We start from the raw sequence: 20937 nt of genomic DNA, 5'->3' as shown, positions 1-20937 counted from the left end.
TGAACATTTTTTTATTTTATTTCTTTTGCTATATGCATTGTCTTTCACCAGGGCAAATACATTTGAGCGTAACAATGTTACATTAATGTCATACACCTCAACAAAGGCTGTTGATTGTTAAAACAAACACCAAAGCTTAGCCTAGACTTACACTTACATGATAGTTGTACCCAGGCCTAACATAGTTTGTATAATAAACATTACAGTGGAGTTCTTTTCATTTACTAGGGTAAGCCAAGCCAATTAGCTCATTGCAAATTTGTGGTGAGAGAAATATGTTTCATTGTTTGAAACATTGTCATAATTAGTTCAGTTATTCAATATAGTGATGTATGTAATAATTAATGAAACCATATGGCATTAGAAATTAACAAAATCCTTCTTGACTGCTCCCTTGGAAGTAATACGTCATGTTGTAGTTATGGAATAGGTAACCACTGAAATAAAAGTCCTAAACCCTTCCCTCCAAAAGAAAAAGGTCACATCATTTTCTATTATTTTGTGCGACATCTTACTGTGTCAAAAGAAACTGGCCAGGCTGGGAAATCGCCTTATTTACATGATGAACTTCTTGACCAAATTAAAACCTTGCTTTGATGGAGATTGACTTTATTGAAGGAAACCCAGCCATTATCTTTGTTTCATGTTAGAAATATACTTGTGATTACAAGTTAGAGCTTCCTCCATGCCCTCCCTACCAAAAGCAAAAAAGTAAATAATCCTGAACACGAAAGCAAAAAAAAAACCCACCTCATTTATCATCTATACGCAGTGTGTGAGATACTAAAGCTCAAAAGACATGATAGTTGTAAGAGTTAAACTTTTCACTTCCTACTGTTTTCTAATTATATTTTCATGGTGAAAATAAATAGCTCATATACTCGCCAGTTTAGTGTACCCTTCCCAAAACCTACATTCAGCGTGTTCAAAATCGTTGTGTGCGTAATATAATATACAGTCGCTCACGGAGTGTTTATGCCCTTTGTTTGTATTTTTTGTTTTAGCTCCAAATGAGAAACAATCCTTTAAGATTGAGTTGGATTCTAAATCAACTTTTTCACGCAAAACCGAAACATTGAAATTACAGAAAGTTCTAGCATCGTCTGCTGTGTTCAAAATTTGCCAAATCGATAGAAACGGCTGTGGTACATAGTCTAGACAAACCAGGTACTGTTGTGTTTTGTCAACAATAGAGCATCGTGGAACTACAACAGACACATAACTCACAAGTACTGTGCCGCAAGTACAACCGTAATTTCATGCTCAACTTTCGAGAAGACAAAACATCGTGAAAAGTTAGGAAAATGGCATCTAATGAGGCTTTGAAAGATCTTGACATCACTAACGAAGAACTTGGTCGGTTGCAGAAGGCATTGAAAGATGAAAAGTTCCGTAAAATGTTTGTCGAATACGCTGAGGAAATTAGCAACCCTGAAAATCGGAAACGGTATGAAGATGAGATAGCGGAGTTGGAAAGAAATCGAGGTATGGACGTTAAATTTATCAACCCTGAACCAGCGTTCGTTCTGAAAACAGGTGTTGATGGGGATAAGAAAGCTTTCATAAATTGCTGCAAAAATGAAAACATAGGTAAGCCAGAATCTAAGTTCACAGAGCAGAATGGCCATTCAGGTTACCAGTGGTCTATCCCACACAGTTTATCTCCTAGTAGAGAAGATGTTAATAAAGAGGGCAAGAAATGTACAGTATTCGACTGTGTCTTTCACCCGGACTGTTTCACAGCAGCTGAAAAAGACCCTCGATTTCTAAACATGATTAAAGATACAGCAATGGATGGAATTGAAAGAGAATTCAAAGTAAAATTGGACAGAAATAATGTCAAGCAATTGCAGAACATGAAATACAAAGGCAGAATGTCCACTACAGTCATTCGAACCGCAAATTCCGAGGGTCCATCAGCCAAGGTGGATGGTGTGTCTGCCCTTGACTTGCCTTATCCATATGAGAGTCCAAGCACAGATATCAATGCTAATAAAACTGTTAAAGCAGATAGTTTATCTTCCAGAAATGAAGGTGCTCAGTGCAAAGGAACGTTAAAAAATGGGGGAAATGTAAGTAGTAATAGTAAAATTGTTGGTCCAACAACACCTCAGTACACGATGACCCACCGTGGTGTCTTGGACATGCAGCAATTTGTCAATGCACCTGATGCAAGACCATCAACTCGCCCACAAGAGCTGGTAGTACGTATCGATCTACCTCTCCTTAAATCGGCAAGTGGCATACAACTTGATGTCTTTGAGAAACGGCTTTATCTAGAGAGCACTAAACCAGCAGCTTACAGGTTGGATATACCCTTACCATTCCCTGTTGATGAAGACAATGGGAGTGCCAAGTTTGACAAAAGCAAATCATGCATGGTTGTTACCCTTCCTGTCCAACCACCAGACATACTAGCTTTACCATCCTTTGCACCTAGTTTGATTGATGACAAGCCATTGGTAGAGGAAATGATGGATGGGAACAGCAGGGAGGAAAATAAAGAGGTGAAAGAGATCAGCCCCTCAACTAATAAAGTAGCAGCACAAAATGAAAATGCTTGCACTGTTGCTGGGAATCCAAAGCAGGAAAATTATAAAAACTCTCCAAGTGAAACAAAGCAAACTGAAATCATAGAGGGATCTACAATGCCTCAAGAAGACCATGAATTGGACGAGCAAACTGCTGAGGTAGAAAAGGATACAAATTCCCTTAAAGAGACTTTTCTTTTGCCAGAATTTTCCTTCCATCAAAGTGATCGTTCAATTTCAGTAATTATGGAAGTTCCTTCGGTAATGCCTGCAACTGTGGAAACTCAATTGTCCAAAGATGGAAGAGATTGTTGGATTCATTTTCGAGCCTCAAAGGCAAATGAAGATGAAGAATCCCTCTATGGCCTACAGCTGTCTTTTCCTGATGGTTCAAAGATGGGTTCTGTTACCTACAATGTCAGCAGCTGTAACTTGGTCATAGTACTCCATAAAGAAGAAGGATTTATTGGAGAATTGCAGTCATTCCAAGCTGGACCAAGTAAAGGAAACTTACAGGTAATTGCAATGGAGATTTACCATTTTATTTGTAAATCTTTGTTGCTGTAGCAATACATTTCTGTTGATGACCATTATGAAATCATACTAGACTTAAAAAGGATGACATTTATGAATCTGGAGTTTTATATGACAGGTGATGAATTTAACCGATTTCATCGCAAAACCGTCCTTTTCAGGAGAATTAAATATGTTGTAAACACATTCTCGGACCGACCAGTAAGAGGGGGCCGGGGGGGGGGGGAGGGGGAGCATTAATAGTAAACTAAGGACAGAACATAAATTTCCAGATCTGTGAAGTGGTTGGATGAATGAAGCTTGTTCAAGCCATCTCTTCATTTCTTTGAAGCTAAGAAGTATAGTGTAGCCCCTTAAATTTCTAACATGTTAGGGGACAAACTGCTATGTTCAAGCCTTCTAGCTAGGTACTATAGTTTTCATTAAACATCACATTGGATTTATGATATCATTTATTGCTGCACACTCTCTTGTCTTACTGTAGTGCCATGACAGCTCACATGCAGTATTGTGTTGAACCTCTTGGGCTTCTTGAGACAGTACTTTGAATTCTAGTCCTACATGTAATCAGTGGGTTTCTACTGAAAGAAGTAAAACAACATGAGTGTTTTTTTTTTCTTTTCTTGTTATCATCAGTTTCACTTCTTCCATTTTATAGTTCCTTGGCAAAGGAATCTATGTGATGGTGATGGCGTGTATGTGTGTGTTAGTTTACTGTAGTGTGTGTGCGTGCGTGTATATGTGATGCTGCTTGTGAACACAATATCTCAAGAAGCATAATCTTGAGGAATCTCAAACTTGGCATATGGATGCCCCATAATGAGTACAAGAATTGTATTGCTTTTGGTGGAGGTCAAAGGTCATTTGGGATAACCAGATGTCAAACTGTGAAAGCCTTGTGAACAGGATATCTCACAAAGGGAACTTTGATGAATCACATACTTGGTGTGTGGGTGCCCTGTATTGAGTAGAAGAACCCTGTTGTTTTTGGCAGAGGTCAAATGTCATATGAGGTCATAGAGGTCAAAATGTGAAAACCTTGTAAACAAGAAAACATGTATGGGATCCTACAGTACAGTATATCTGGCATGTAATGCCAAAATTGAATGTAAGAAACTGATTTATGACCATGTTAACATAACATCAATCCATTAGATCTTCTATTATTAAGTAATGTGGTGAGTACAACAGAGAGCATGAGGTCAAACTGTGAGTGCCTTGTAAACATGATATCTCAGAGGTAAAACTTTGATGACTCATTCTGTGATTCATGGTTCACAATAATGTACTGTAAGTCAATGCCCATGGATCTTAAACATTCTATATCTAAGTGTAAACACAGTAACTTCACAATGAGGACATGTCAATTTGAAACCACATTACTTAAAATATATTACCTATGAGCAAGGAATCACTTTAGCCATTCAGCTTTCTGGTCTTTCTTTTGATTCACAGATGAAGACATTTACGACACAAAGTAGCATCGAGAAATGCATTGATGACCTGGAACTGGACAACCAGAAGCAAGGAAAAGAATTCAAAGAAACTGACTTGAAGTCAGTAAAAGTCATTCCAAGTGATGATGGGGCACATTCCAGCAATCTGGATGTTGAATTTGAGGTAAACATGCCCAATTTGATTTTACTCAGTTCATATTTCATAAAGTTATACAAAGGCCATTCACTCTAGTCCCAAATATGCCAGGAAATTGAACTCCTGCTAAAAATTGAATGAGCATTCATTGCCCCTTAGAAATTATCTACTGTACCTCTATGAGTTATGCAATAACACAACCAAAAGTACTGTCTGTGTGGTCATTTTAATTAAATTTAAATCTTCAGGGAAGTATTTATGAGAACTTGAAGCAACTCTTAGCATGATAAACCCCAATGACCTCTTAGGACGATGAAATATGTATATAGTTTTTTAGTTAGGTCTAATTTGTGAAAAGATTCTACTTAAACAAGAGATGAAGCATCCCTTGCTCCCCAAAAACACATAGCCATCCAGTGGCCAGGGAGGAACATACCCCTCCTTTGTTGTCCGCCAGGGGTAAATGGTTCAGTTGAGGAAATGTTAACATTCAGTCAGGGACGAATTACACCACTCCTCTGGGTGTCCCTGCTTTTCAATGTCACACAACAATCTACAGTATTTAATTGCACAGCCTTGCTTTGAGAACTCATTTATCGGCTATGCCTCAGCATTCACCATTTGATGTTGTTGGCTTCGACGAACCCAGGGCAACACCCCTCCTTTTATGAAGAGTTTTATTCGCCTTTGGCCCATGCAAAAAGATTTGTGCCTGAAATCGAGCCTCTAAAATTAGTAAGGGGAATTTTAGACTTTCCACCAAACTTTGAAATCCTGTGCACACCACTGGTGACAACATCTTAAAGCAATAACCTTCCCAGTCAACTCTTTTAGAACCTTGTTATACATAAATTGTTTGCTTCTCTTCTTTTGCAGATCACCATTGATAAGGAGAAGGAGGAGGAGGAGAAGCAGAGGAATACTAACAAGGATGCTAAAGCTGCTGCTGATTCAGAGCTTAGCATTGATATCTGCAGTAGCAGCATCTCAGAGGCAGCTTCATCTTCTGATGTCACTCCTCTCTCACCTCACAGTCTCTTGAAAAGCTCTCTGAAGAACAAGCGGCAAAGGTCATCCAAGTCGGTGAGTTTCAGCGATGAGGTCGTGGTCGGTACCTTTGTTCCCTTCCAGGGTCGTAAAGGAAGGAAGAAGTCTCCTCATATCCGTAGATCCAAACAGAAGCTGAAAGCTCCCGCTCTAGAGACCTGTAGCGACTCTGAGTTGGTTATGTCGTACAAAGGAGGAGAGGATAGTGAGGAAGATCTCTGGAATATTGTCCCTCCTCGGAGAGCAATTTACCGACAGTCCAGCAGCGAATCAGAATCAGATGTACTTAGTTCACCGAAAGGAAAGCATAAAAAGTCCAAAGGCTCACGACGAAGAAGAAAGGAAAAGGCCAGGAAAGCCCTGATGATGGAGGGTTCCTCGGAGGATACAAACCCAGATGAGGAAGTGTTTACGGTCCAGTCACCGAAAGAGGCAGATGATAAAATTGGAAAGTCAGAGGTCGTTGCAAATGCCAAAGAGTTCACTCCACCCGAAGAGGTCACTCCATCCGAAAGTCCAGAAATATCCTCCGGAGGTGATGGAGATGAAAGTCCAATGCCTGATGACCAGGAAGCAAATGAGGAGAAGGAGGATAAAGAGCCTGAAGAAGATGGGGAGTGGACAACTGTAACCAAGAGGAGGCATCACAAGGCAGAGGTGGGTGATGGGGAGCAGACTACTGGTAGTCATGGTAACAAGGCAGACGAAGATGAGGCAGACCTGGATAAGATAGAGCACCGTACTCAGAGTGCTGTAGAGTTCTCTAATGACGTCATGTTTGATTTAGATGACTGATTCAACAGTCAGTATTTTCAAAGAACTTTTTCAATCTTTTTTCCTTTTTCCTTTATCTTTTTTTTTTTTTTTTTCATTCCCTGTTTCCTCTTCTATTGTACTTCTTAGGTTTGGGATAGTCATAGTTTATCAATATTCAATATTAGTTTAGGCACAAGACCAAAAGAAACTGCCAAAATAAACAAGCACAAAGGTAATATTTCTATTTTTGCAAATTGGTTGTAAGATAAACACAGTTATGACAGGGTTAATTGGTTCCAAAATACTTTTGTTACCACTTCATGAATTTTGTTTGAAGCAAGCCCTTTAAACTTTTAAAATTGAAAATGATTTATTGAAAGCAGAAGGATTTACAAAATTCTCAAAGATGTAAATAATTTTTTTCTTTTCTATTTCTACTCCTCAATTTAATATTTCAAGTACAGATACCTTTAGAAACTGTATTGTCCACTCAGGAGCATTGATTGTGGCTTGGATTTTGTATGGTATTAAATTACTATGTTTATAACTCAAAACCTTTTTAGAAAAATGGACAAATATCAATTTAATTGATAGTCAAATATTTGCAGAGAAAAAATAACAGTTTCTTTACAAAACCTTGATCATCAAGAGATTAAATTTTCAAAGTGATTACATTGTTTGATAAATCTGAAATAATTGTTAGACAGATATGCATTGCAGTGTCTTTCAACCCTGTAACAATATAGTCATATTCAAATCGTCGAGAATAATACTTTTAATAAACTGGGTCATGATTGAACTCATCTGTAATTTACTCTGATAGGCTAATCTCATTTCATCTAGATTCATTCCAACATGGTGTCAGTTTACCCCCGTACGTATACAAATAAGGGATTAATTAGTGGTCTTGGCAGTTTGTATTTCAAGCACATGATTACTGAAGGAGATGATTATATTCAATAATTTTCAGCTGTGATTTTGTAAAGAATGTCCTAAATGAATCAGTAATTGGATGTGAAAAGGATGATGCCAAATTTTTGTGTAATGTTTATCCTTACTCAAGCAAAGATAATTTTTTTACATCATATAAACAACAGAACACCCTTAGATGGCATCCAACACATTTTTGTAACCTAGACACATTTATGGTGCTTTCATTGCATTGTAATGATGTTATTTGTAGGAGTATAAAACTGACCTAATTGGTCGTTATTCCAAGATTCAAATAATCCCTCCAATTTAATTGATGAGCCTTTGATGTTTAAAGCTGTATTTATCGCAAAGAAAATAGCTGATACAGAATTGTGACCTGAACCAATAACAGTGGTTTGTGACTGTGTATAAGATAATAGCTGATGCAGAATTGCAACCTGAACCAATAACAGTGGTTTGTGACTGTGTATAAGATACCCAAGTCAATTTTGTGCCAGCCAACAATCATCCTTTCATAATAATGATAATAATCAGGCAGTTATCTTTACGAAGACAAAGTGACCGTTAATGTAGGAGAAGTCCCTAAAGGGCTTATGGTTTTCAGGTTGAGTGGCCCTCCAGTTCAACATTTTAACTAAAATTTGGAATCTTTTCAATGTAGAAGGTCATTTCATATGGGAAAACCGTAGATTGCTCGGGATGAAAAACTCACCTCAATATGACCCGGCCAGAATCAAATCCTGCTGTAAATGCCACTGGCTGTATCCACTCAACCACAACACTGGTAATATTAGAGACTGCTGTGGGTTCATGCCAGGATGCTAATGGTATATATTTAAGCGTTTGATATTTGGTTCAGCACTTCTCATATATACGAGACATTATTTGTTCCTATGAATTGAGCCCCTCCGCTCCCCCCCCCCCCCAAACTCTGATGTAGAGAGTAATGTACATTGAGTGTTGATTATAATATATGATACAACCTTACATATCTTACGTGAAAACATTTCAATTGGATGTGGAGGTCTTACAGTAGTTACAGTTTTCTTTTGAATTTTCTGAAATTTGTTTTGATTAAGGTAAGAAAAGTTCATGATTTCCTCTTTGAGATGAGTTTGACCAATAGATGCATTCCAATAGCTGTCATACAGAATGTGCCTGGGTACTTACTGAGACAATGGCCGTGTTGCATTATGTTAGAGAGGTGCCAAAAGCAACGAGAACCTTGATCTTGCTGCTGTCTTCAGTACCTATAAATAGCCCATGATGTCATATATTCATGATTACTTTCTTGATCTAACCAATGACCTTGTATCTTCATTGAAATTTGTTTTATATATCCTAGTTGAAATAATACTTCCAATGCAACCTCCTAGAAGGTAGATATTAATGGGTAATGGACACTTCTAATGTGTTGAAAAATGAAAGCTGTGTTTTCTCTTCTAAAGTTACAACTTCTGTGAATGTTTATTTGAAAAATACAAAAGAAGATCGCATTTGCTTTCATCTATTCAAACTCATTTATTGTGAACAAAAGATTCAGTTAATGCTGTCTGTTTTGTAAACAGTGATCAATAACGGCCACCCAGTCGCCCCCCCCCCCCCCCGCCCCCCTCTTCACCCTGTGACTCTTCTCCCAACTTCCCATACCCCAGTCATCATACTTGTCCCTATTAGAAGGTGGCTTAGATTGCCCTCCATTTTGTAACCAGTTATTTTTCGCCATGCCAGTCGAGTGTGCAGTCACATGGGCAAGGAGGGTAAACACACGTTGCCAGAAATCGAAAAGTAACCAAAAATTGTTATCTCATGCGAAAATTGTTATCTTATACGAATTTCATTTTGGTGCTATGTAAACATTTTAACTAGGACTGAACAGGTTTCTCTGCAGCATGACTGAATGTGTCTGGAACGTGGTGGGGATCATTACTGGTAAAACTTCAGGCATTATTTTTGTATATCGTAACTGCAGTAGTTCATCCCTCACCCCCCCCTCCCCTTCAACCCCACACACACGTCAAGCAAACATGGCTCCATCGGCCACAAAGGTGAAAGGTGTACATTTCTGGGAGTTTAGCCTCCCCTAGGAAAACTTGATCAGGGGATGAATCCCCCCCCCCCCCCAACTGGCAGTAGAACCATTAAAACATGTCTAGTGTAGGCTTCAGTACATAAATTTATAACATGTTCGTCATAGTACAACCTTAACAGTCGAAAATTGTTTAAAAAGTTGGGAAATCTAGTATCATTTATAGTATACATTTTACAAGAAGTTCCCCTCCCTGGACGATGCAACATCCTACCGCCCTCACTCGCCGTACAACAATGGTGGTTTCTCCACTATAATAGAGGTTATAGCTACTGAACTTTCAACCTTTGGTATCTGCAAAATGTGGTTCGTGCAGTAAAGCTGTTATTCTGCCTTTTGTGCATGAGAGTCGGTAAACCTTCGCGATAAACGAAAACCGTGAGAACCAGTTGATGGATCGATACTGCGCCTAATATACCGCCACATCTGTTGGGAGGACTGCGCAATCTATACTACAGAAAATCGCCCGGCAATGAAGTTGGGTTTGGTTGTCTGCTGTGCGTTAAAATGTCAGTACGTATGGTGTTCGTAGCGTGGATATAGTAGTTAATAGCCATAACCTAAATACCCACATCGTTATATTCAGGCGGGTTTGTCATAGTCCCATCTCAGTTCTTCTTTATGCTTCCCCCAATTTTCGGGATGATAAACCAATACGGTATGGTGTAGGCACTACCAACAATATGCTTACGCATTATTAGAGGCGATAACCATCCCAGCTCCACCCGACTCCATCCGTGCCTTGTGGAATACGCACATATAAATATGAGCCTACCCAAAACAGAAAAATTGAGTGGTACAGTTTTTATACAGTAGTTTTGTTTAAGGTTATCATATTCCGCCCATCCAAATTAGTTAGCGTGCTACAAAAGTACTCTCCCGGACTCAGTTCACTGGCGGATCCAAGGGGGGGGGGGCAAGGGGGGCCATGCCCCCCCCCCAAAGGTGAGCCAAAAAGTGTTTCCGAACATCCGCTAAATCATATGATTGGAAATTAAAAAATCGAGAGGAATAGCAGTGGTAGACTAGTCTAAACCTTTTCGTTTTCTGGTTTAAAATTAAATGCAGAGCTCCCAACTGACCCGCAATTCGCGGGAATTAGACCCGCATTCTAACACCCAAACCCGCTGACCCGCACAAGCGTCCGAAAAAACCGCATTGTAATTGTCAAGTATGCATAAAAAAATTTGCATCAAATTTTGACTTAGCTACCATCATTTCTTTAGCATTTAGCATAATAGAGTATAAAACCTTAACAGCATCATTTGAACCTCAAATTAGCCTATATTTCTTTTCATTGGGGCGAGCAGCGAACATTTTCATGCCACGGGAAAGAATGAATTATCACCTACTATTCAATTTATTGATGTTACACACAAAAAAATGCATATTTCTCAGAAAATTTTGGGTGACAAAAGCCTTTCTAAGTGCCACCATTTTACATGTAGGCATCACCAGGATTCCAAAAAAATTCAAAAGGGGAGGGGGACACCCCCTCCCCCTTATACCCCTCCCCCAGGACGGCGATTCGTGGCATGGACCACCATTTGCCTTCTCAAGAGTTGGGAGCTATGTAAATGTATGAGCATGAGGATTTACAGTATAACACCATTTTGCAGTTACAGGCTGGTTGTAAGAAATTTATAACCTATGAGAAATAAAATTTCTTTAGAAGGATGATCCCAACTTTGTTTCATAAATATTTTAGAAAATTACACCTGGGAAACAATTTTTTTAGAAGTAAATTAACATCACCATTGTACACTTTTGTCGCACCAACTTGCATCTGAGGGCATCTAGCAATAGAAAATTTTCCAAAGGGGAGGGGGGCACCCCCTCCCCTTAGACCCCTCCCCCATATCACTCTAATGCCACTTTGGCCCCTCCCAAACAAAGGCCCTGGATCCGCCAGTGACTCAGTTGTGAATTCAAAATTATTTCCAGATGATATGGTGGAGCTGGCTTAAAGTAACCTATAAAATATCCAATTTAGGAGATCAAGGGCGACATTATTGACCATTATCTCACTTTTTAACATATTCGTAGGATCTTCTGACCTTAAAGAGCAACTGCAATGGCATTTGACAATGCATATCTTTCGAATATTTGGACAATTTGATATCGGATTTATTTTTTGCCTTCTTCGGAAAATTCTCCAACAGACAAAGAAATAATAGCAATCACAAACTAACCCCCCAGTAGGGTTCCAGAGCAAATTTGTTAAAGTTATAGCAAGTGTTAAATACTTAAACACAATTTTCAGTAAATTTTCATTTTTAATTCGAGGTGCTCTTTAAAGGATCATACAAATAAATGAAGAATGGAAAAGATCAAAGAAAGTTACCCCTATAGAACCGCCATAAATTTCTTTGTTCTTTTCCCGTCTTAAAGGTTCATAACATTTTTTTAATTGTATACCGGGAGTCCGAATTCGACAAATTGTGGTTGCTGCGCTATATAGTACAATATTTTTTATATTAGTTTTCGATTGAAGTTACATACAACCTATATGTGAGATATAGTTCTAATTTTATAATATGAAAGGCTTCGTGATATCTGTTGATATTCTTAACTTACATTTATACTTGAAAATAAATACTGAAAAATTGAAACTGTTATTAAAAAATAAAACTCACTAACGTTGGCCGTACATTGATAAGCCTCTGCATGCATGTTGCCACCAAAAGTGCCCGGCCAATACGGTTATTTGGCTGGCTAACAGGCAGAGTAATTCACATAGATTTGAACTGAAACTCTATGGGCCCACATCTTTACACTCAACTACACTGTAAATAATCAGAAATTGCGCCACACTTTTAGGATGTAATATCACGCTAAATGTTAACAATGTTATCTCGTAATATCTCTAAGGCATTAGAGACATAAAAATATGAACCTTTTTCTCGATGTTGCCACGCTGAGTGGGGACAATGAATTTATACTACATAATTTAAAATATGAACAGCGGTGACACAAGATATTTACAAAACATTTCTGCGTTAAAACAATTGTTTTAATACGGTATATACAAAATTTCCCTTTCTTACTGTGAATGGTATATGTCATTGTACACGGTTGTATGATTGGCGTCATGTAAGTCCCGTCCTGATTGGCACCCTGTAAGTCCCGTACTCTTCTCCCTTCTCCACCCCTCTCCTCATCCTTAACCTGCTTTATACCGCTTCGAAGCGATACGCAGTTCATCCGAAACATTGAAAATATAGTGAATATTTCCTAGCTAATATATTACGTTATACAAAATTAATATCAGAGAAACGTAAAGCCTGAACCATTCTTTATGAGATATAATATTAATATATATTAGGAAATATTCCACACCTTTAATTCTCAATAACTTAAATATCTTCACCAGCTTGTATTAAAATCTGCTGGATTTTTGTAATTCAAATCATATATCTTACATAAATTCAACGTTCCTTCACCATTAGTTGGTTTGTATGGGACTTATGTATATACCTTCGCATGTTCACTGTTAGAAGTTTTCAACGTTGAGTTTGTACCTTAGGAATTCCTTTTCTGATCTATAACGGAAGCTTGATGTTGGCTTATGCGAATTGTCTCCTGTCACTTGAAGTGTCAATTCTCTTGCTTGCTAAGTCCGTTTCGCCGATAGCTCATATATAATATTGTCTTACTTCTGAAGTTATCGCTAATAAAAACCTCCATTATTTTAGGTTTTTGACTGGACGCCTAGCGAGACGGATCTGTCATGACCCTTTCAATGTTTTAGGCTTTTGCATTCTTTTTTTGTTATTACTCAAAGGTACAAATTCCTTTCTGCGCGCTTAATGGTCCACATTCCCTTCGCGCTTACAACTCTCCGTCGGGTGGTGTGATGGGCTTTGTTCTCAGAGCAGGGGTGATGTGTTGAAGCTCCACCATAAAATCTCTTATCGATCTCATTCCAGTGTCTGCGGCTGCGTGGATGTTTATGTTTGTTGGGTGTAACCATGGTGGCAGCATCACACCAAGTGTAACGGTACGGTTATTGGTACCGTGGGATGTCCTATCTCTTGTCCTCCATTTCGTGCAACTGCTCTCTCCTGGTAACAAAGACTAGACACAACAAGAGAGTGTAATTAATAATGGTACTGCAAAAGTATCCATATATAATGAAGTCGATCATGAATACGTAAATTACAACTCAAGATAAAACAAAACATGTTAACAAATCAACTGTTTACAAGTAGCCTAGTTATGTTATACAGACGTATGCAAACTAAACTGTCAGCCACGCACACTGGATAATTAAAATGATCTCGGTCGATACTTCCCAATTATCCGTACACTGGACAGGAAACCTCCATATGAAATATTCTTCTTTGTGAGGGATATAAACGAAGGGAGTATGTTCCTTTGGTCATGGTAATGCACTTTATAACCATAAAGTACGCTGTGACACAAGGTACCGACGCAGCTGTTGTCAGCCACAGGTTTGTGCAATCAAAGCCATGGTCTCACGTGTACGTGAGACCACGGAGCTGGAAGCCTTTACACGTTCACTTTTATGTCCCTGAGAGCGAAAGGCTGGTATAGGTACAGCAAGTATACCTTGAACAGATATACCATAGCACGAATGGACATAACGGGGACGGGAAGGGGGAGGGGTGTCCTATACCTAGGTGCTGCGATAAAGGCTGCAATTAAAGTAGAAGTCTTACCTCACAACAGTCCAAAAGACCAAAGAAAATATTCCTGCTGGATATATTTGCACTGGCACTGTACCCCAAAGATGCATGGAGCTCCATCCCTCGGATGTTGTAGAGAGGAATGCTCAGAAACTCCAGGGTATCTCTATTTACCGCCTTCAGATGATAGCTTGAATTTTGAGGTCCCTTGGGTGCAACAGACGCTCCTGTAAGCAGAACATTAAAAAGTAAAGTCAGCACTCATGAAATGAACCTGTGCCAAATTGTTTTAGCATTTTGTCTTTCATTCTTAATAAATGTTACTCTGTCTGATATATATCGTAATGATATATTACATCACAAATGGAAGGTCTGTATGAAAGATAACAAAAACGTTATGACAAGTTGTCAGCTTGTCAAACCGTTTACCTCTTTGCTTTTCGGCCGACAAGAGAATTAAACGGTGATTTGTCAGGTAAGCTCTTCCTGAGAGCATCGGCGCTTTAGGGGGAGCCTTAACACCAAACGTCCTTGCTCTGCCTGGTCCCTGAACGGAATCGCTGATAATTTCTTGAAGATTTTGGAAAACGACTGATGAGAACCTGAGATGGTTCTTGTTGAACATATAAATCTCGTCGTCAAAAAGCATATCTGTGCAAAAAAATCAGATAAAAAGTCATAACACAGAAACAACTTCTAAATCAAATCAAATCCAACTTTAGCCTGAAAATACCCAAATAATGGTTAATTTGTAGACGTCATTTACTGTCATTCTCGTAAAATTTATATTTAGTTTGCCCTTTTTATCAACTACTTTGAAGTTCATGAATGTCTCTGGGAATAATTTGGAAAGTAAAACGTCCAGCAGTGGCGGGGCGTATTTACAGTCAAAGGGGCAGATCCCCCCCCCCCCCTGACGGACTCAAATGGACTGCTGGCGCCCTTTTCAGCTCTTTACCACTTTTAACTTATTCGCGATTATTGACTTTTTTTATTGCGCTCTCATCTACCTATTGACATTTGTCACATTTTGTTGGTGTAATTTGGCGATGACACCTATTTATTCTTCGTTTGTCTGCAAATTAGCCAGGCCCAGAAAGGGTCATTTCCGGCGACCTAGGGAGTATCTTTACTCAATTTCTGTACGCTACGCGCCAACCTGTGGCTCCGCTTAGATAGTGTCGAAAGCGCCCCTACAGACCATTCTCGCCCCCTCTGACCAATACCTCTAGCTCCTCCACTGACGTCCAGTACGCAATTATGCCACAGGGCCTTCCTGTTGCCTTATGTATATTATGGAAACGAAAATACACTGTTCTTTACCCACAATTTCACGGGCCCTTTAATCCCCCCGGGATGCTGGCAGTATTCCCCTCTGACCCCCCCCCCCCCCGTCACGCCTGCTTTAAGCAACATTTATCTACGCAAATTGGTGTCCCTGCATGGTGTAATAATATTGGTAATTTACGTTCTTTTTTCTTTCTTTTTTCTTTCTTTCTTTTGTATTTGATTCGCTTTCATCAGCTTCAACTGGTCAATGTTACTAAGGACATTTGTAAGTTTTAAATAGACTACAGCCCGCTGCTCACCTTTGAGGAAGGCAGGGTACGACAGTCCGCCATTCAGACTCTGAACTCTAATGTCAGCATCTCTGGTAATCTTGGTGAGTTCCTTGTTAATTAACCTCTTAAGCTGTGAATGGGAGCGATGCTCGACAGAAAGCCGCTCCAGTGTCTCTTTGGACTCAGGATCATAGGGGAAGACCACCATCCCGGAAGATGACGGTTGTCGTCGAATAAGTACCGATGGTTGCCGAACAACTACCGAATGTTCACTATCATTGTCATCGTCGTCGGCCTCCGACAGTAGGTTGCGAGTCGATTCACGTGGGTTATACCGTCGTTTTGATTCTGTTTCTTTCCTCTCATTCCTCTGAAGAGGATGGAAGGATGGATTTCCTGCCTCTGTCGCGTTATTGTCGTCATCATCTTTGCTCATATTATCTTTTGTTTCCATTTCATCATCGTCAACACATGAGACGTCAAGACTGTCCAAGTCAGTGAATGAGGGACCTAGTTTCAATCCTCCAGTCTGTGTGTTGGGAGGGAGATATTAAACGTTTAACACTAACATACTACATTGGTAGACCTGGTGCGTGCCCGGCACACTATGATGCTAGTATAAGTACCCGCTGGCGTTGGAGGGGGGGAGGGGTTCGGGTAGGGTAGGGTGGAAGGTTGGTAATCAATGATAAGGAAGTACTCTAATCGATGATCGAACGAACAGATAATACGTTCCCAATTGTCCCAATGTAGATACAACTGCTAACGCCACACATATAGTTAGAGTCGCAATGATATTTAGATATTGTTTTTTTCTTTCTGAGGTGCGGGAGGGTGGGTCGGGCTGGGCCTGGGTGGGGGAGGGCTCATCATGCTGTAAGTTGTTCTCCCTCTCTCTCTCGCGCGCGACACCACCACTGTAATTGTTTAACTAAGGGCAATTCCATGGTAACGGAAGGACATTGGGACTAATTTTCTGACATTTGAACAAGTATATCATGAATATCCCCATTAATTATAACAAATAATTGTCATCATTGACTATACCTATAACTACGCACTTCAATTTCCACATATTTTTTTTTACACAAACCCTTCCCATTTTTGAAATATGAATATTAATGAGGTCGGTAATGGAAGGACAGCAAACGGACAAGGGTTTTTTATTTCATTTTGTTGGCCAATCTAAACTTGCTTTGAAGATGAACTTTCATTTTAATCATGCTGCAACTTTTCCTGAAAAAAACTTTAAAAAAAGTGGTATTTTCGGTAACGGAAGGACATTTCAAGTGGCAAAATACCGAAGGCCATTGAAGCGGAACCAATGAGGAAAAGGGGCGAAAATATTATCCATTCAGTTTTCCATGATCTATACTCTCTGGTAGTGGCTGATATCATTTATATACTCGCTATCAATTAGCAGTGACGAATAGTTTTTATTACCAATTATCCAATTTTCTGTATCAACTCCTGAAATTTCATCACCCATATATTTTTATTCCAAAATGCATGAAAATTGCATTTCTGAACCTGATTCTGGAAAATATGGACTCTGAGCTTTCATTTGACACTAAATTTACTATTATCACACACTTTTTTGGGTATCATGTCCACTTTCTCATGGAATTGCCCTATAGCAATGATCCAGTCATATATTCAATCAGTGACACTAAAAGAGTACTTCGTTGGATTAATGCTTGTTGAGATATCTACAAATATACCTGGGTAAATTACGTAACTCGTGGGTCACATTTGCTGTAATTTTTGTGTTCGAGTCCAACATCAAGACAACAGCCACTCTATAAACCTAGAAATGTGACTGGTATCCTAAATGCTTATCGTGTAATGATAATTGTTCGCTCTCATATCATGGATCCCTGAATAGAATTTGTGACCAGATATGCATGTCAACCCGTCTTTGCTACAACATTTGAACATTTAAATTTGTTAATGACATTGAAACATAGAGTATTATACCTTTGCTATACAACCTCTAACATTTTAACTTTGTTTCAGGAAGGTGAAACAGAGTGTACTATACCTTTGCTACAACATGTAACCATTAAAGTTGTTTCATGAAAGTAAAACAGGGATTACTATACCTTTGAAGCTTGCTCGAAGTCTTCAAACTTGAGATCGGCGTAAACCGTTCTTCCGCTGTAACCACTATCGGTTTTCTTGATACCGTTGGATGATGTCTTAAGCTCATACTCTGAAGGTGGAAGAGGCAGACTCATTTCTGACATCATATCTTGAGAGATTGCATCTTCTTGGTGAATCTCTGCAGATTCCTGGATGACATTCAAGTCTCCTCCAGATGTAATACTTTCCGTTGTGGTTACGCCAGCGAGGGATATATCCTCCATCATTGAAGTAAATTATTAAAATTGTATCAAAACAAGTAAATTATTGATATTGTATCCAAACAAATTGTACTTCCTTAGGTCAAGAAGTGGACTTTCTTGTTTGTCAGGTAGAATCGAAAGTCATAAACGTGTTTTCTTTCTCCTTCTATACATTAAAACAAATAGACAGTGGAATCGTACTCAGCTACTGATAAAAAAAATAAAAAATCTCAAAAGAATTTTTACTAAATAAAATATCAACCAATTATAGCCAAAATTAAATCCTGTAAACAATATTAAATCTCGTGTGTAAATATAACGTTTTTTCTTGAAATCTGGAAAATCTATTTAATTATATAATTACTAAATTTCAAAGACCGAGGTTCTGGGGTCCGTATACAAACTGCCGTTATATCCAACAATGCATACAGCTATAGTGCTGATGATATATAAAACTGTTCTTTTGGATTAGTATATTATGTCGTGATGTACATATGAAATTGAATGGCTTACGTATATTAAATGAGCCATATAGAGTGTGTCAGCTGTCACTGAGTACATAGAATTCGAGGTTCTTTGAAGGGTGAGGCGTAAAAATATCGATGTTTGGCAGTTACTCCCTGTGATAGGTTGTTTATGACTCAGGTAAAACGTACCATACATCTATAGTACACAATGTTATGAGACGTATATGGCAATGGATAGCCTACGTCATTCGTCGAGGCTGGGTGGGGTCAGTGGTGGAGGGTGTCAAACGCTCTTTGAGACAAGGTACAGGCACACATTAACCGAAATGACCCCACCCAGACGTGTTTCAGTAAAAACGATAAAGTTTCAAATTAATTTAGACGTTTGTTATTGCTGTGAGAAGGGCGCATATAACAAACTTTCTACTCAAACCCGACTGTTGTTGTTGGAAGTATACGACAGCTTGGCGGTATATAGGCTATAGAAGGAACGGTGAGATACAGGTAGCTTCGGGTCACCACTTCTGCAGGCCGTGTTGGGTTGGTTTTTTGAACATCCAACCGGCCGACCCAACCCCTCTCTTTAAAGAAGTATAAACTCCTTAAATTAATTTCGAGGAATCAATCCTCACAGTTATTCACGGATACAAATTTCCATAATTCTCTCAATAAAGGAAGAATAGTTTCTATTTTTTTTTTAAATTTCTGTGATAAGTTCCATTAAGGTCATTATTAGTATTGCCATTACATTGAAAGCAGATTCAAATAATGTTTGACTCGTGTGCAAACTTGGACATATTGCTTACATATTTCAAGCATTTTCCCAGGACTGACGCATTTATTAGTACACTGTCTGATAATATACGGACTCAGAAACCTTAAATCTAACTCAACCTCAAGAAAGGTTTTAAAAACTGTTAACAGTTTAGGTATTCTCTAGTTTTGTGACCAACATTATGAAATAGATTAACAAAATGCACAGGCGCGTATCCAGGGGGGGGGGGGTGTTGGGGGCGCGCGCCCGCCGGGTAAGAAAAAGAGGAGAGAAAAAAGAGAAGAAAAAGGGGGAAAAAAGAGGGGGAAAGGGGAAGAGGAGAGGAAGGAAGGGAAAAGAAAAAAAGAAGAAAGAGAGAAAAAGGAGAAAAGGAGGGAGTAAAAGAAAAACGCCAAGACACCGGGATGAGAACAAGGAACAGTGACATCATTATAGCGCTGATCCCTATTACATATACAGGGTAGCCAGTGACGGATCGAGGATTTCGGAAGGGGCGTGCACCTCACCCTACCCCTTACACCGACAACTCCATTTTTGACGTTTCCATTTTTCCTCTCTCACTAATGTATCTATATATATATATATACTATATATGGTCTATCATAACGCGTGTGTGTGTGTACAAACGCCTTAAACAATTGTGCTATGAAACCAACTGCGGCTGTTCTCGAACTCGACCGAGTCATCGGGGAACATGACGCATTTCGGGAAGGGGACGACCACCCCCCACCCCCCCCCCCCCGAGCATATTTTTTATAATATCGCTAGTAATTTCAAAATAGAAAATGCTTAGATACAACTAACAAGGCCTGGGAAGTGTCATTTCCAGCGATCTGGGAGGCATTTTCGGCCAAAATTTCCTTGTACGCTTCGCGCCAACTTATGGTGGCGCTACGCTTAAATAGTTTGCCTACAAACTTCGTCCCCCCCCCCCCTTGGAAAATTCCTAGCTACGCGCCCGTTCGAATTTGTAAAGCAAACCGCAGATATCAAATCATATCAGTGAGCATGAAAATGGCGTTCCAGGATGAACAGCTTCAAAACTGTCTGTGTGTGTAGTCAAAGGCGAAGGAGCCCAATTTGATTTGGGGAGCTGTAACGACTTGCCCGAAAAAAAATAACCAACATTTTTCGCGCGCTTCGCGCGCGTTCAACATGTAATTGTCATTATCATATAAGCAAGCATCGGTTATTACATCGCATACCATCGTGTACCGTACGGTCCGTGTAAGTTTCGCAGTACACCGCGGGATGCCCATCCATAAATGTCTTATGTAGATGGAGAAAAAGCATGGAGGTCCAATTATGTCAAAATTCTCTTTTACATTAGTAATGGCTAATTAGTCGTCCAAGCATAGAACTTTATTTTACTTACCAAGGAGATTTTTTAAATTAATTTCCTTTAGATGTAGCTAAGTATTGCAATTTATTTTTCTTTCAGTATAGGTGCCCGAAAAATTCTCAGCACATTACCCGAATTTCCAGGAAAAAAATATTGGGGGGCTGCAGCCTCCCGCCTCCTACGCCTATGTGGGAGTGTTCGGTTTTGAAAATATCTGGCATTTGTTACATTTCCTTCAACGAAGTTTTATAATAGCCGTTATTAAAGGTTTTATTATTTGTACACCAATAAATTAACTGTGTCTGAACTTTCGA

At 39.2% G+C, this 20937-nt stretch overlaps 2 protein-coding genes across 2 annotated transcripts; one reads left to right on the top strand and one right to left on the bottom strand.

Annotated features, from left to right (window-relative positions):
* Window positions 1-1204: 1204 nt before the first annotated feature.
* Window positions 1205-8890, top strand: LOC139972050 (protein kintoun-like). The gene is made up of 3 exons (XM_071978930.1): window positions 1205-3047; window positions 4521-4685; window positions 5535-8890. The coding sequence occupies exons 1-3, from the start codon at window positions 1305-1307 to the stop codon at window positions 6498-6500; spliced, it is 2874 nt and encodes a 957-aa protein (XP_071835031.1). The 5' UTR covers window positions 1205-1304; the 3' UTR covers window positions 6501-8890.
* Window positions 8891-12677: 3787 nt separating this feature from the next.
* LOC139972049 (uncharacterized) lies at window positions 12678-18539 on the bottom strand. Its single transcript, XM_071978929.1, has 5 exons — window positions 17797-18539; window positions 15722-16223; window positions 14562-14783; window positions 14166-14359; window positions 12678-13560 (listed from the first exon to the last, which is right to left on the bottom strand). Exons 1-5 carry the CDS (start codon window positions 18061-18063, stop codon window positions 13315-13317), a joined length of 1431 nt encoding a protein of 476 aa, XP_071835030.1. The 5' UTR covers window positions 18064-18539; the 3' UTR covers window positions 12678-13314.
* Between the last annotated feature and the right edge of the window lie 2398 nt (window positions 18540-20937).

This window comes from Apostichopus japonicus, chromosome 8, assembly GCF_037975245.1.
Source record: "Apostichopus japonicus isolate 1M-3 chromosome 8, ASM3797524v1, whole genome shotgun sequence".
Classification (NCBI taxonomy): Eukaryota; Metazoa; Echinodermata; class Holothuroidea; order Aspidochirotida; family Stichopodidae; genus Apostichopus; species Apostichopus japonicus.
Note: the sequence above shows the minus strand (reverse complement) of the source record. Positions and strands in the feature narration are given on the sequence as shown.